General features: G+C 34.8%; 2 protein-coding genes across 2 annotated transcripts; one reads left to right on the top strand and one right to left on the bottom strand.

Annotated features, from left to right (window-relative positions):
- Window positions 1-475: 475 nt before the first annotated feature.
- Window positions 476-4,330, bottom strand: LOC18045076 (lipase). Its single transcript, XM_006438239.2, has 8 exons — window positions 3,621-4,330; window positions 3,423-3,517; window positions 3,184-3,287; window positions 2,972-3,072; window positions 2,768-2,871; window positions 1,962-2,399; window positions 1,396-1,527; window positions 476-921 (listed from the first exon to the last, which is right to left on the bottom strand). The coding sequence occupies exons 1-8, from the start codon at window positions 3,885-3,887 to the stop codon at window positions 762-764; spliced, it is 1,401 nt and encodes a 466-aa protein (XP_006438302.1). The 5' UTR covers window positions 3,888-4,330; the 3' UTR covers window positions 476-761.
- Window positions 4,331-10,033: 5,703 nt separating this feature from the next.
- Window positions 10,034-12,939, top strand: LOC18045077 (pentatricopeptide repeat-containing protein At1g60770). The gene is made up of 2 exons (XM_006438240.2): window positions 10,034-10,668; window positions 11,337-12,939. Exons 1-2 carry the CDS (start codon window positions 10,441-10,443, stop codon window positions 12,579-12,581), a joined length of 1,473 nt encoding a protein of 490 aa, XP_006438303.1. The 5' UTR covers window positions 10,034-10,440; the 3' UTR covers window positions 12,582-12,939.
- The last annotated feature ends 2,363 nt before the right edge of the window (window positions 12,940-15,302 follow it).

Raw genomic sequence — 15,302 nt, forward strand, 5'->3', positions numbered from 1 at the left:
AATTTGGGTTAGTTCGGGTCAATTCGGGTCAATTCGGGTCAGTTCGGGTCAATTCGGGTCAATTCGGGTAGGTTGAAATCGGGTCAGTTCGGGTCAGTTCGGGTCAATTCGGGTCAGTTCGGGTCAGTTCGGGTCGGTTGAAATCAGGTCAATTCGGGTCAGTACGTTTTTTTTTTTTTTTAAGAACCCGATCGGGTATTCGGATCGGGTCGGGTTTGACCCGAACCGATCACAACCCGATCGGGTTCTTAAAAAAAAAAAAATAGTCTGTGATCCAATATTTCCTAAAATAACTTTTAACTAGTATAATCAAGTTGATATTTTAAGGTACGTAACAGACTAATAGGTGTGATAACCCTTCAAAAATAAAGGCTGTCTTCAATGCATAAGCACAACCTTTTAACTCTTTATTGAAATGAAAGTTTCTGGAAGTTTCAAGAAGTTATAATTTCGGAAAAACAAGAAATCATGCACATTACCACAATAATAAATCTTTATGTATTCATCATGTTCAAGAATGCCTGTGCCCCAAGTACATCATCTACTTTGGTATGACAAGAAATCAATGTAAAGACTAAAGCCCACAGACCTACAACCTAGATTAAACTGATACAAGGAACAAAAAATAAAGGGTGGACAAAGGTAAAAGTGCAACGTGTAAATGTACATTTACACCGGGGAAAGAAGAGGTGAGACTGAGGCTTCATTGTATAATTTTCTCTTCCGGTTGTAGCGTATGTGTGAGACTAACAGATCCTATGCTAGTGGTGGGATTGATCAGGCAGAGTTGGCAGATTCTTTCTATATACATGCTTTCTGCATCGTTCAAAAATGCTATCATAGATTAGATCAAATTGAACTCCAGCTCTTTCCCGATTCACAATGAAGAATATATGGTCAGCTTCCACAATCTTGTAGTACCTGCGTAAAAGTAAAAACGATCATTAAGATCTCACAAGACAACCACAGTTCTACCACCAAAAATGTTACTTAAATTCTTGTGGCAACTAATACAATCTTATATGACCACCAACAAGGTTCAGGGCCCGCATTTTACATGGTATATGATATCCGTTTTACGAAATCTAAAACTTGGAAGACAAAGAATTAATACTTCTCCGATAATTTACAAATTATATAATAAATTCCTTAAAATTCATGAAAGTCAGATTGGTTTGAAACTGGAACAGGGGTCAAATTTAAAGTTTCGCAGGATTTAAAACCATAGAAAGCATATTTTCATGACTATGATATGAATTGCTTTGGATGTTAATATGAATTTTTATTTTTTAAATGTGACCATATTTTGCTCAACCAAAATCAATACTCACAATTCTTAGCATGATTTGTTGGTGACTGCAATAACCAGATAAAGATTTAAGAAAAATAACTAACCAAATCCCTGGTTGCAAAGGTTGGCAATCAGAATCATTTACAACATAACAGCTTGGATGTTCAATTGGGAGACGAGGATGAGTCATGGATATGGTGTTCAGTGCTCCATCATTGTCCCACCAATCCTTATCCCTGCAGAAGCATTAACCTCAGTACATGAGTCATGATGCAATTCAATTCTAGTTACAACTCCCTAAACATATTCTTGTCCGACAATAATTCCATTTAAAGTTCAATTTCAACATCAAATACTTCTCTCTCAATTCGGAGAGAAGAGTTATCGCCACGCTAAGAAAATGTCAAACATTTTAAATTCTAGAGATTTCTGAACAGTTTTCTTCGAGTAACAATTATAATTAATCTAGGGCAAGAGTAGTAATCTATCCTAATATGACCTAATATTAAAAAACAAAATCCAAATGACTCAGCCAAACGTAATTTCAAAGTCAACAAGATTAGGTTAGGATTTAAAGCTATAACAAATGAAAAAAGCTTACGCTTCTAAAATGATAATATCTAAGCAATATAAGTAAACACCACATCATATGTTGTTTGAAAGGGCATACCTGTAGCCTTTGTAAGGGGGAGGGACATCTGGAGGTTGACGCCATTGGGTCATCTGCAATACTCTAATGAACAGCAGTGGATGAATTCCAAATATACTAGAAGGTACCGTGATACCCATAATCTTCCTGGTACGCTTGGTAGCATAACTGAAATAATATGTGTTGGGAAAGGTTTGCAGATGGCAATTAAGTTGTAAAGACCCTTGAATTGTAAGATCAGGGAGAATCCAATCTCCTGAAGCAAAAGGCCCTGTATTACCCATGAGGCAATCAAGTAGACCACGAATACCCATTTTCTTCCATGACATGTTGAAGTGATCAAAGCCAAAATTGTAATAATCCTTTAGCCAAACAATATCAAGCCAGTCATATATTATCACTCCTATGCGGCACAGCTGAAGCAGGCATATTGGTTTCATGGTCCTCCCATCTTCTGGTCTGTGATAATTTGAAAACATAGCAGCAATGTTCTGAATCAGCCATGTATGGTATGTTGAAGAAAATAGAATTCGATATTGGAGAAATTGACATAATGAATAAAGTTGTTAATAACTTCCCAAGCATCATTTGGGAACATTTCGTGTATAAGGAACAAATAACAATTTCAGATGTACAACCACATGACTGAATAGCAATATTCCAGTTGCTGCTGCCTTAGGCTACTTTACATTCTCCAGCAATAAATCATCAATCTTAGTAAGTGGATAGTTTATTGTATCATTCAGATATTGCATTTAACATTTGAAAAATGGAATCCTCTAAATAAAGTTGTTTAAAATAAAGGAAAAAGTTTGAATAGAACTTACTGCATCCCATCTAAGTAGGTTCTTGTAGTCCCATTAAATGCGCCTGACAAGGATGTGATGCTCAATACCCAGTTCTCTGAAGTGTTCTCATAACCTTTGAATGCCTAAAAATCATTATAAAAACAATTTGATATGACCAAATAAATAACAAAAAAAGATAGATTATTTACCATTGCATTGATTACATGAAAAAGCTGGACCAACCTTATCAGCAAGCATTTGCTGCAAAACACGAACAACCTGAGCACCGGCTGAGTGCCCAACAAAGTGAATAGGATGGTCCTCATCCCATTCAGGGTAATGCCCTGCATCCCAGTAAAAATGCAAAACAAACTTCAAGACTAACAAAACATAATGTTGGCATCAAACTTAATAATTGCAAAAAAGATAAAGAAATAAACAGACAGATTATCAACCTTGTTCATAAAGCCATCCGAACTGTGAGTGGCCGCAAGCCTTGCTGTGTTCTTCACCATAATCTACTTTCCCACCTTTTAAATAATAGAACAACTCACGAGCCCTGAAACCCAAAGCCCCAATATAAAACAGGAACTTGAATAAAGGATATGTGACAGCAACAAAGAAACAGAAAAAGAAATGACATTCATGAATCTAAATCTCAGCATTCAAAACCAAAAAATTGCAAGCAACCTACCTATCATATATGCTTGTTAAGGACCCCAAATCTGGCACAAGAACCCTCTCATCTTTCTTCTCTGCCCCCGCAAAATACGATAAACCTCCCAGTTTCTAATAAAAGAAAATTCAGTTTAAGAATTGAAACGATACATTAAAATGACATAAAAAAGGCATTCATTTTGACAACGAAAAATGAAAACTCTAAATGACATACCCCTTTGCCGAATCCAAAGATTCCATGGACTAAAACAATAGGAGGAAGAGTATTAGCGTCAATTGTAGGCTTTGCTGTGGGTACATATGGCGGTTCTTGTTTAACCTCAATAACATTTACATTCGGCTTGAAAAAATATTCATTCAAAACCTGAGAGAGATCACCGGCTACAGCTGAGCTAAAAATGTAAAACCCATATAACAAATGCACTATAGAACTCACAAACAACTCTGTCAATTGCAGAGCAGATATCCACCATCTTATCATCTTTGTGAAAGCTGAACTCTCCCAAGATTTGAAAAAAGATAAAAAATTTCTCTTTCTTTGTTTTTTTTTCCCCCCCAAACCGGAGCCTTCTTTGAATCCCAAATACAGACAAAGAAGGCTCTTTTGCAATTTCAAGTTTGCAATGACAAAAGAAAGGCAAAAACTAAACTCGTCTTCTCATCAAAACCCTCCTATGATAATAAAATATTTCTCATAGAAGGAGAGAGCCTTTTTTTTTTTTTTCTTTTCTTTTCTTCTGTCCAATTCTTCTATGTTCTTTGTTTCAAACTTTGAAAATGGGCTGCCACGAGTTTCTCATTTTCAACCTCCCAAAATCACACAAAAAAGACAAAAACACAACAAATCAGAAAAGCCTTCCTGTTCATTCCTTGGCTTTTGAGAAATTCGAGTTTTAGTCGTTTGGTTTGGGTTGGTGACAGGTGTCGTAATGGCATCCGCTCCCACCAATTTGTACAAACTCTAGAAGGGTCCCACTAAATATAGAAGAATAGCAATACGGTAAATCCTAATAAAACGAAAAAAAGATTTTTAATTTGGCGATAAAATTTGATTAATGATAGAATTCTTTCGTTCTGCTTCTAGGCGTATCTTCCAGGTCCAGTGTGCAACCTGGATCCGCGCTGTAAGATTCCCCAATTCAGCCAACATCCAACTGCATTTTCCTTATCCACTTTACCCATTTCTTTTTAAATCCATTTTCAAAATTCTGTTACCCACTCGCCTTTAACGGGGTGTGAGTTCACACGGTCAATAATAATTCAATTCACAATTAATTTTTTATATAATAAATATAATTGCATCAATTTATATATATATATTCTTCCATTAAAATAACAAATATAATTTCTTTCTTTACAAATATAATCAAAATAATAAAAAATCAAATTTATCCGCAACAAAACTGAATGACACTTTGTATAAATTACTTTGACTATTGAATTAAATAAATATCAAGCTTACTTTTCTACTGATTTAATTTATTTTTCTTGAAAGTTAAGTCTAGCTTTAGTAATCAAAAACAATCTTCCTAATATTTATGTCCTAAGTTCAAGCTTCAATAGATATGTGAATTAATTAAAAATATATATTTTCCTCCATAGACAACTAGAGATTATGTCATTATGTCAAATATATTTTCCAAACTGGTTTTTAAACAATTATAACCAATGCACCTATGGTGCATTTACTAATTAGTAATCAAAATAAGTAGGAATTAGAATTGGTTGCAATCAGAATAAGGAATAAAAATCATAAAAATTTATTTACTTTTCCTATAGAATCATAATAAATTATTTGTTTTAGTTGTAGAATTAGAATAAATTGTTTATTTTGCCTGTAAGAATAAAGTAAGAGTCAGAATCAAGATGATCTATATTGTCATTTATGTGTTTACTTTATTTTATAATTAGAATCGGAATGAGCTACATTGTTTTAAATTGCCAAGAAGTCCTTAATTAACTATTGTCGCAGTTAATTATTTTGTATTTTAATTATTGTGATTAATTTTTTATTAATAAAAATATTATTATTAACATTAACATTTTATTTTATCATTAATAACAACAACAAAAAAACAATAATTCATTTAAAAATATAATAATAATAAGAATAATCAAAATCATCATCGTCCTCATCAGATCGAAAGAGTCGCGACATGATGATTGTTGCTACTGGATCTCACAGCATTGAAAAAGTCCCAAACAGAGATGACAAGGCAACTAGTTGCTGCTCCACAACCGACAACTAACGAGGACGACGATGCTTGATTTTGGTAGTGACGGTGGGCTTCGTTTGGTGTAGTGATGTTGGTGTTTTTTTTTTTGTTATTTATTTTTTATTTAAACGGAATAGGAGACTAATTCAAGGAATTAATCTCCCATTCTTCAATCCCAATTTGAGCTGGATCCCATTTATTTTGACTTTAGTTCTAACGCTGTCAATGATTTTAATTTTTCAATTGGGAAGTAAACAACACACCACTAATTTTTCTTCTTCCCTTGGTTGTTCTCCTAAGTTTCTTTTAATTTTTACGTGCGATCAATGATAGATCACCAAATAATGTACTCAAATTTTTTTATTAAATTACATAATTTGTTATAATTTCTATTAAAATTTAGATAAATAAGGATACATGCTCTATAATTTAATTTTTTAAAAAAAGGGAATTAGAAAATTAATTTTGATTTTTCCACTCTTCAATTTTTCTTTTAGTATATACATAAATCCGCTAAAAAGGTGGATTTTTTTTTTAACAATGCAATTTTGCAATTTTACCATTTAGAAAGTCAACAATGACTAAGCGCGTTGAAGAAGCGGTTGTGGGGTCGGGATTTGATCCCTAGGGAATATCAGTTTTGAGGCACATGGCACATTTCCGTGTTGGCTAAAGCCGAATCAAAAACTGCTATGTACAAGTATAATTGGCTGCGGTAGGTAAATTATTTGTTCGATATTGAATTATTATTATTATTTTTATTTTCGTTTTATGTGTATGATTGTAATTTATATTTTATATTAGAATAACTTCAACATGGGCATTATTTTATTATTATTATTTTACCTAAAAAATACTGGGGTTTGGCGAGTCTCTTTTGGTTGCTTTTTGGCTCAAGGGATTTGACTGCTTTTGCTATGCAACCAAAGTCGTTTTAACTTCTTGTTAATGTTAGCGGGCCCCTTGACAATGGTTTCATAGTTTTGTTCATTTACTTTGATTAACGTCATTATCACGTGTTATTTGTTACTAATAAAAAAATATATTTTTTAAACACGGTTCTTTTACCTTTTACGGTACCGTCGAAGTTATGGCATAAAAGAATTTAAACAATTGAGAATTGGTGAGATGAAGGGATGAGTCAGCACGCGATTGTTGCTGACAAAGATTGAATGATGAGGGATAACATGGAAAAATTGTCATCTTTGGGTATGACGATTATTCGGGGATGTGGTAAAGTCAAAAGCGTACACGCCAACAAAATTTGGTTGAGTAAACTTGGGACCATAGATGCGTGCATGGCCATAGCTACAATGGGAAGCGTCGAGAACATGGTCCCTCCCAGACTCAACTGCCTGGACTGACATTATTAATGCATTAATATACTAATAAACACAATTATGTAAATTAATAAAGTTACCGAAAATTAGAAATGCAACGAATAAAAAAAAAATAAATGTGGACGAATCTTGGGTGGCACGGCACAATTAACCTCGAATTTCATTGTGGGGCGCAAGAATTGATCAAACCGGGTAACACGGGCCGCTGCCCCTAGCTTCAAGGATAATCAACTTTATCAGAAGAAACTTCTGGAATAACTTAAACAATAAATTATAATTTGTTTCTTAGACCTCATAAAAGGAAAAAGAAAAAAATGGAAAAGATAAATAGATAAAGAGGATGGTTATTTAAATCTATTAATTTCTTTTCTACACATTTTTTAAATTAAAAATTTTATTATCTAAATATTTTTTTAAATTACTTAATTAATTATTTTTTATTTTCCTTTTCTCAATTTTACAAATTCTAACCAATTCATTAAGACATATTCTTTTATCCTAAACAATTGATATTACTGATTAAAAAGAACAAAATGCACAATTTAAAATGAAAATTAAATTACCAATAAATTTTTATCAGACATGAAAGTTCATAAATATTAATAACTTAAACTTTATCAAATAAAAATGCTAATTAATATCAATAAAAAAATTATATAATAAAAGCATAAAATATAGATTATAATATACTAAGAAAGATTAAAAAAATTTAGAATGAAATTGAGTACTTAATTTACGAAATATGAGAGTAGAGAAAAAAAAAGATTAATTAAGTATAATTATAAAAATTTTAATTTTAATAATAAATTATTTTTAAAATAATTACATAAAAAATTTAATGTATTACATATCCACGAATTAAATAGACGCGTTTACAAATAGGAGTTCTGGTCACCTTTGCGGTTTGCACCTTTGAAACGTGTCTCAACATCGGCTTTAGCTGCCACTTCGGCCTTGGCCGAAGTGGTGGGCTGCTGCCCTCACAAGCATTGTGAGGGCAGCGGTTCTAGCCCTCACAAAAGCATTGTGGGGGCTAAATGTTCTTTATATCATTCTCCCTTGCGAAATGCAAGTGGAGTATGGACATTTTCTCCTGTGAGAGGTTATTTGTATTGGGCATGTACTTCATAGAATTTATTGTAATAATGTAAGTCTCAATCATGTATATCTGATTATAAATATCAATGTAATACCTCTGCTACAATAAGCAGTTATTGTAAATATCTGTGTAATGCAGTAATCTGATGATTAATCAGTCTAAAAAAAAAAATCGGCTTTAGCTATTTAGTCTTTTAAGGGTGTGTCCCTACAAAGATCTCTTACCACATGTTTTAACTTTTTAAAGGTCTCCCAGCACCCTTGGTCCTACCATAATTGATGGACGAGACGCAGCTTCACCGAAGTTGTGGCCTCTGTTGGTAGGGGTTAAAAACTTGTGTGTGGTCGTGGTGGTGCTTTGTCATATAACAAAATAACAAAGTCTTATTCTACGGCCTACTGACATTTAATCACCGCCACATTACACAAAACCATTGGGCTGTCCTTCTCCTGCCTGTGAACTGTGTCGCATCCTCGACATGTTTCCAGATACCATGTGCATTGGCACGTTGGAGTAATGCTGGAATTTTAGCAAGTGCTTGGTCGGTGCGGTCAGTCAAAAACTTTCGTCGCTTTCTTCAATTTAGTTAAGTTAGTTGAAGGTCCATTTCCGTTCACTCTAATTTGTTTATGTAAAGTATAATGAAAAGAGGTAAAATTATATATGTAGCTCCCATTGCTTTGGTACTAAAACTTCCCTAAAAAATTTTAAGGTTAAATTCCATTGATTCCCTAAATTTGACTGTTTCTGTCTATCTCAATTATTAAAATGCCTAAATGCTCGTTCTTCTCGCATTGATAATCATTGCAATGTGTCCATGGAATACATTAGTTGCACTAATTGATGCCATAGTCTGTATGTTTTATATTGTCTATGATAAAGTAACAATTTTTTTTTTGGTTATTATTTCAATTTCTACCAATTATTATAAATTAGTCTCTTAGATTCTGTTTGAAATTGAAGTGTTACACCTTTTAAATTAAAGGTGCCGTAAAAAAAACTATAACAATAAAACAAAAGTTAATAATATATAGTAAACATAAATTTTAAATAATAATTCTGACAAAATTATTAAAAATATAATAGATTTTTTATTATGCAATTGAAAAATCATATAAACATAACTTTTAAACTACAGTGGCTAATGTTTATCAAATACTTTAATACTATAACTTTTAAGTTACAGCTGCACAACTTCATTTCCAAACATACCCTTAGTCAAATATGTCGACCTTAGTGGACACTCATAAATTCAACTACCATAAAAACAATAACATTTTAAAAAAAGATTTTGAATTTATATGATAGCATTAAAGCGGGGGATATGTTAAGCAAGCCACAATGCTTTACTTTATTTAAAAACGAAAATGACGTATAAACACTAAACAGAACATGAGATAACCATGTGCGGGGAGCTAGCTGTGCTGCTGGTCCACTTAATAACGTACCACCATATTCCAGTATTTATACAGAAACCAGTGCATTTAATTGTGATAAAGCCCCTCCTACAATTGCTTCTTTATCTTTTGTCATTTGTCCATGTCGATTTTGAGTTTGTTGGATTTGTTGCTCAATGGTGGTGTCATGATGCTCTCCATACAATGTCGAGAGTTCTTTTCTGATTTTGATTAAAAAAAGAAAAAGAAGAATAAATGTATGTTCATTTTCAATATTGTTAGAGGGAGTCAATTTTCTAATTAATATATTGTATAGACCGTATTATAAATTTATATATTTAGAATATAATGGATGAAAAATTATAATAAAAATGAGACTTGTAGCCATTAAATAAAAAAATGTTTGAATTGTGCATTGTGGCCAAATCACTTGATAATCCAATGATTAGTGTTCCTCACATTCAAGGATGAATTGAAGTTTCAAATTCAAATTTTAATTACTAGTCTAAAATTTATAAGTTAGAGTAGATTTTATTTTTAGTAGCAAAGATTTTTTTAACTTTTAATAGATTAATGTTACATTAGTTGAAATTTAAATTGAGATTTAGAAGTGTGGATCCATATTATTATTCCCATTGTATCTGTAAAAATATTTATGAGGTTCTGGGAAAGAGAGGGGGAAAAAAAAAAGAGGTCGAGGTGTATTTAGAAACGGTGGTTTTAAAAGGAAGATGGCTGCAGCGCGGGTGTTATTAGTGACCCGATTATAAAATTGTTTTGGGCACAATATACCTATATGTAATTCAAGTGAGGGACTAAAAAGCAATATGCTCAAATTGAGTCCTTCACTCTTCCGAAGCCCAAACCCGACGGGGTTGTATTGTTGCACGCCATCTGAGACTCGGTGAAGGAATGCGAAAACACAAAAAGAGCAGAGCGGGGGGTTTAGATTTTAGGGTTTAGAGAAAGCTAAAGAAGAAAAATGGCGATGCCGCAACGGTTTGGGAGGACCAAGAACATAGCAAAGCGGTCGAAGAAGCACTTGGAAGAAGCGCTTTACGACAGGCTATTCAAAAAAGGTGGCTCCGACGTTAGCGTTCGACAGCAGCTGAACCAGTTTCTCAAGAGCAAAAAACGTGTCTTCAAATGGGAAGTCGGCGACACTCTCAAGAAGCTTCGCGATCGCAAGCTCTATTACCCTGCCCTCAAGGTTTCCTACCCGCCCTCTCTCTCTTATGAGTCTGTTAAATATTCATGATTTAGATTTTGATTCATTTTACGGGGGGAAAATATCAAATTTCTATCCTACGGCCAATTTATAATCTAATCAATCTTGAATTTTGGTTTTTATCATCTAGTTAAGGCAATTAGTGACACTCGTGTATTGGCTATCTGATTTGTGGAATTTGGGCATTGTTATGGGTTTGTTTTAAGGTATGAATAGAAAGTTGAAGTAGATTTGTCGAAAGGATTCTGAAAAAAATCCGTGGGTTAAAAATGTTTGGGTACATCCAATGAATGTCACCTATTTCATCAGTCACTAGGATAGGCAGTCAGATGAGTGTGCTGCAGGTTGTAATATTATCTTTCTGTTTTCATTCTAGCGTGTAGAATGCTAGTTATGGTCTTTGTTGCTTGAATTGTCATGATGGCATTGTCAGACTCAAAACTAAAAGTAGCTCTCTCAGCTCATCTGGTCATTGCTGTTTGTTGTCTTGTTAGCAAAAATAAAACCCTGCATTGGTCTTCTTTCATTTAGTCTGGGAAAGGTTGGGGCAGTTACAATTCTTTGGTCGCATATAATTCCCCCCTCTCAATATTCTGTTTCTTTCTTTTCTCTTTGTTTTGTGGGTTTCAATCTGAATTGTTTATTTGCAGTTATCAGAAAATATGGAAAAGAGGGGTATGAACAAGACAGTCAGTGATCAAGCTATTCATCTTGATCTAGTTGCCAAAGTTCAAGGTATTGATGCTGCAGAAAACTATTTTGTTGATCTTCCTGAAACATCAAAGAACCATCTTACATATGGTTCTCTTCTGAATTGCTACTGCAAGGAATTGATGACTGAAAAAGCAGAAGCTCTCTTGGAGAAGATGAAGGAACTTAACCTTGGGTTTAGCTCCATGCCTTTTAACAGCCTCATGACCCTTTATGCAAAGACTGGCCACCCAGAAAAAATACCAGCCATTATACAAGAAATGAAGGCGTCGAGTATCATGCCAGACTCATACACATACAATGTCTGGATGAGGGCTCTGGCTGCTGTCAATGATATTTCTGGGGCTGAGAGAGTCATTGAAGAGATGAAGAGGGATGGTCGGGTTGCTGCTGATTGGACAACATTCAGTAACTTAGCTTCAATTTATGTTGAAGCTGGTTTGTTTGAGAAGGCAGAAAGGGCACTCAAGGAATTGGAGAATAGAAATGCACATCGAGATCTTTCTGCTTACCAATTTTTAATTACATTGTACGGACAAACGGGTAACTTGTCTGAAGTTTATCGAATATGGCGCTCATTGAGGCTAGCTTTTCCCAAAACTGCAAACATAAGCTACCTGAATATGATACAGGTGCTGGTTAACTTGAAAGATTTACCTGGTGCTGAGAAATGTTTCAAGGAATGGGAATCTGGTTGTGCCACTTATGATATACGAGTCACAAATGTTATGATTGGAGCATATGCCAAGGAGAGTAGGCTAGAAAATGCTGAAGAGCTGAAGGAGAGGGCCCGCAGGAGAGGAGCCAATCCTAATGCTAAAACCTGGGAGATATTTTCAGATTATTATCTGAGAAATGGGGATATGAAATTGGCAGTAGATTGTTTGGAGAAGGCTATAGATACTGGTAGAGGGGATGGTGGAAAGTGGGTCCCATCGTCTGAGACTATCAGGACTTTCATGAGGCACTTTGAGCAAGAAAAGGATGTTGATGGTGCTGAAGGTTTCTTGGAAATCTTGAAGAAGGCTGTAGATGATTTAGGGGTGGAGGTGTTTGAACCACTGATAAGAACTTATGCAGCTGCTGGAAGAACAAGCCCTGTGATGCTTCGGCGTTTGAAGATGGAGAAAGTGGAGGTGAGTGAGGCGAGTAAGAAGTTGCTTGAGGCGATTTGCGTGGAGTGACCTCTTTCTGTCACTGCCTGCTTTTTTTTTGCCCTTAATTCTATTGTTGGAATTGCAATTCCTCCATGGCAACAATTTTGAATAGGTGCTATTGTATTTCAATAATAGCATGCGCTCTTCTTTTGCTTTTGATATAAAAAGAATTGATCATTCAAGAATGCTTTGCTGATATGGTCTTTTGTATTTCTTAACTAAATATGAATTACTTAGTGTAGGAGTCTGTTGAGCATAGAACCTATAGGTTGTTAACTTATATTGAAGGCAGCAATGTAGGATAATTTCTGGTTGAATCTGGGATACTATTGTGCACTTGAGATGGCCATAATTCAAAGGTCTGAATCATGTTTTTTTGTGTTGATATATTAATTTGATGGATCGTGGTTGTATCTGGGGAGCCTTGTTTTCATCCCAGGAAGTATTCACATCATAATTTACTGCCACTCAAGCCATGTTTAGGCATTTGCTCTTGGCTACTGTCATTTCCCCAAAGAGAGATACCCAGGTTATGTTGTTTGATCTCAGCTTTCCAGTACAGTGTTTTCATTGATGGCGAGGTCCAGATAGCATTAGCTATAAGACACCGGCTCTACACCTATGGCCTTATGAGACACATCAAGCTTCTTTCCTACCATTTAGTTCTTATGAAATGTTATTGGTTGGCGTTTGGCCATATCATTCCAACCAACAGATGCTAGATTTGTTTTCTGGGGCGGTGTCATCTTTTCTGTGCAAGTGAGCTTGCATAATAAATGAATGTATGCCACTGAAAGTCGCTGCTGAGCTGGCTTCGAAACCTCAATTTTTTTGTTACCTGTAATCTATTATTATGAGGCTGAAAGTCTGAGAACGTGCAGGATGAGGATGTCTATGTATACACCAGACGCTACACACATGTTGCCAGTAAGTATACACGTACAGAGAGCTATTGCCACCATTAAGCTCGTTGTTGTGATTAGACCAACAAATTTTCAGCTCGCCAAGGGGAAGTTATTCAAAGGATTTCCTTTCTTTTCTTTAGACTTGTTAGAATCACCTCTGTTAATCGGTTTGTGCTGTGGAGAGCCTTATTTATCTGAACGGGTTTGTACAAGTTACTATAGAGAGCAGGGATCCATAAAGTCACTCATAAAAGTTGTCCAAGTTTGTTTAAAATTAATAAAGTAGTTGGTAGGTTACATCTGAGGAGTGCGTAATTTCTTCGGTTCTGGACCACCAAATTTTTCATTCATTTCTAATCTATCTTATATCTGCCCTACACAGGATGTACAAAATTTGAATGACGTCTCCCCGGCATTAGCAAGCTTCACTGTTTTGTCTTTGTTCTTAGATCCGAAAAAGAATAATATGTTTCATAAATGGGTGCACCTCAAGCTGGTGATTAGTGATCAATCAAAACGGACATCCGGGTTTATTATCCAGCTGTGAACTCAAGCCTTATGGCCCATGGCATTGACATCACCTTTCTGCTGTGCGAGTTGTAATATTCATTACAGACTGTCCAAGGCAATGAAAAAAAAAACAATCAGTTTCAGGACTTTCACCACAGTTGGCTGATCGTGCACTATCACTGATGCTGCTGCTGATCAATTACAATCACACTACACTCTCCAGTTATTGGAATTCTCCCCAAATCATCACAGACAAGAACGGATCATCAGATTCTGAGTAATTATTGTTGGGGTATTAGTTCGCACGATTAAAACCCTCAATTACGTTAAGGTGTCAGCTCAACATTTTGCCACGTTTTGATTCTGACAGGCCTTGTCAGCCATCAATCATCATACGTCGTGGTTGGTTGGCTGGCTGGCTTAATTAAGATTTTAATTCTTTTTTTTTTAATACAATTAAGATTTTAATTCTAAAAATGAAAGCTTTGCCATTTACTCTAACGGGCAGTGGCTAGAGCCTATAGTCAACACCACAACCCACTTCCGGTGCCGCCTGTAAACTCTCTTTTATAATTTGATCCAACTTCTAGTTTTCTAAGCTGTCGCTTGCGTCTCAAGTAAATATTTTACAACAAAATATGACGGGCCTTCTATGTATGTTGACTCAAACTCATTCTCTAATCTCTCTTGCCATTTACTTGCATTTTGGGATTATTTTTTTTTTCTTTATTTCTACTCGTTTCGAATCCATGAATCCTAAATGCACATGGCCTGTTTGTGGAAAACAAAATGCTGAGTTGAGTTAATCAATTATCTTACGGAGTAGGGGTTGCTAAGAATTTCAGATCCAATATGCTCACCGGTAATTGCTGCTGAACATAAGCTGCGTGCTAATGCCTCATTTATTATCATAGGAGCAATAAAGATTGTTAGCGTGAACTTCAAGAGAAAAGATTGTGAGCAAAATCATGATCATATATTCATATACATATGTAGAGTCGTACAGATGCAATTGCAGACAAAGCTCATGTGGGAACACAATACTAGAAATAGGACAATTTCTTAATCATGTCTCCACTCTTGAGTAATATTAATTGCCAACAGTCTTTGCCTCCAAGTAAACTAAAGGCAGTGTCTATATTATTTCCTCCATCAATAAGACATAATTATGTGAATAAGCTAGCTGTAAATTAAAACAATTTTAGGTTTGACTTCTACAGGAAAGTTTCTTTATTCACTGATTCTATAATTCTTTTTATTCATTACAAACTTCTGCAAAAATTTACCTGAAATTACAAGTCATCATTAAGCGTCCCCCAAAATACTCACAAAG

The sequence above is a fragment of the Citrus clementina genome, unplaced genomic scaffold, assembly GCF_000493195.1.
Source record: "Citrus clementina cultivar Clemenules unplaced genomic scaffold, Citrus_clementina_v1.0 scaffold_4, whole genome shotgun sequence".
Taxonomy (NCBI): domain Eukaryota; kingdom Viridiplantae; phylum Streptophyta; class Magnoliopsida; order Sapindales; family Rutaceae; genus Citrus; species Citrus x clementina.

Excerpts from the sequence above, each read along its gene's own strand:
- LOC18045076 (XM_006438239.2), bottom strand. The coding sequence starts at position 3,887 with ATGATAAGATGGTGGATATCTGCTCTGCAATTGACAGAGTTGTTTGTG. Across the intron at positions 3,073-3,183 it reads CGGATGGCTTTATGAACAAG|GGCATTACCCTGAATGGGAT; the intron begins GTTGATAATCTG and ends ACTGGGATGCAG. Across the intron at positions 922-1,395 it reads CCTTTGCAACCAGGGATTTG|GTACTACAAGATTGTGGAAG; the intron begins GTTAGTTATTTT and ends ACTTTTACGCAG.
- LOC18045077 (XM_006438240.2), top strand. The coding sequence starts at position 10,441 with ATGGCGATGCCGCAACGGTTTGGGAGGACCAAGAACATAGCAAAGCGG. Across the intron at positions 10,669-11,336 it reads TCTATTACCCTGCCCTCAAG|TTATCAGAAAATATGGAAAA; the intron begins GTTTCCTACCCG and ends GTTTATTTGCAG.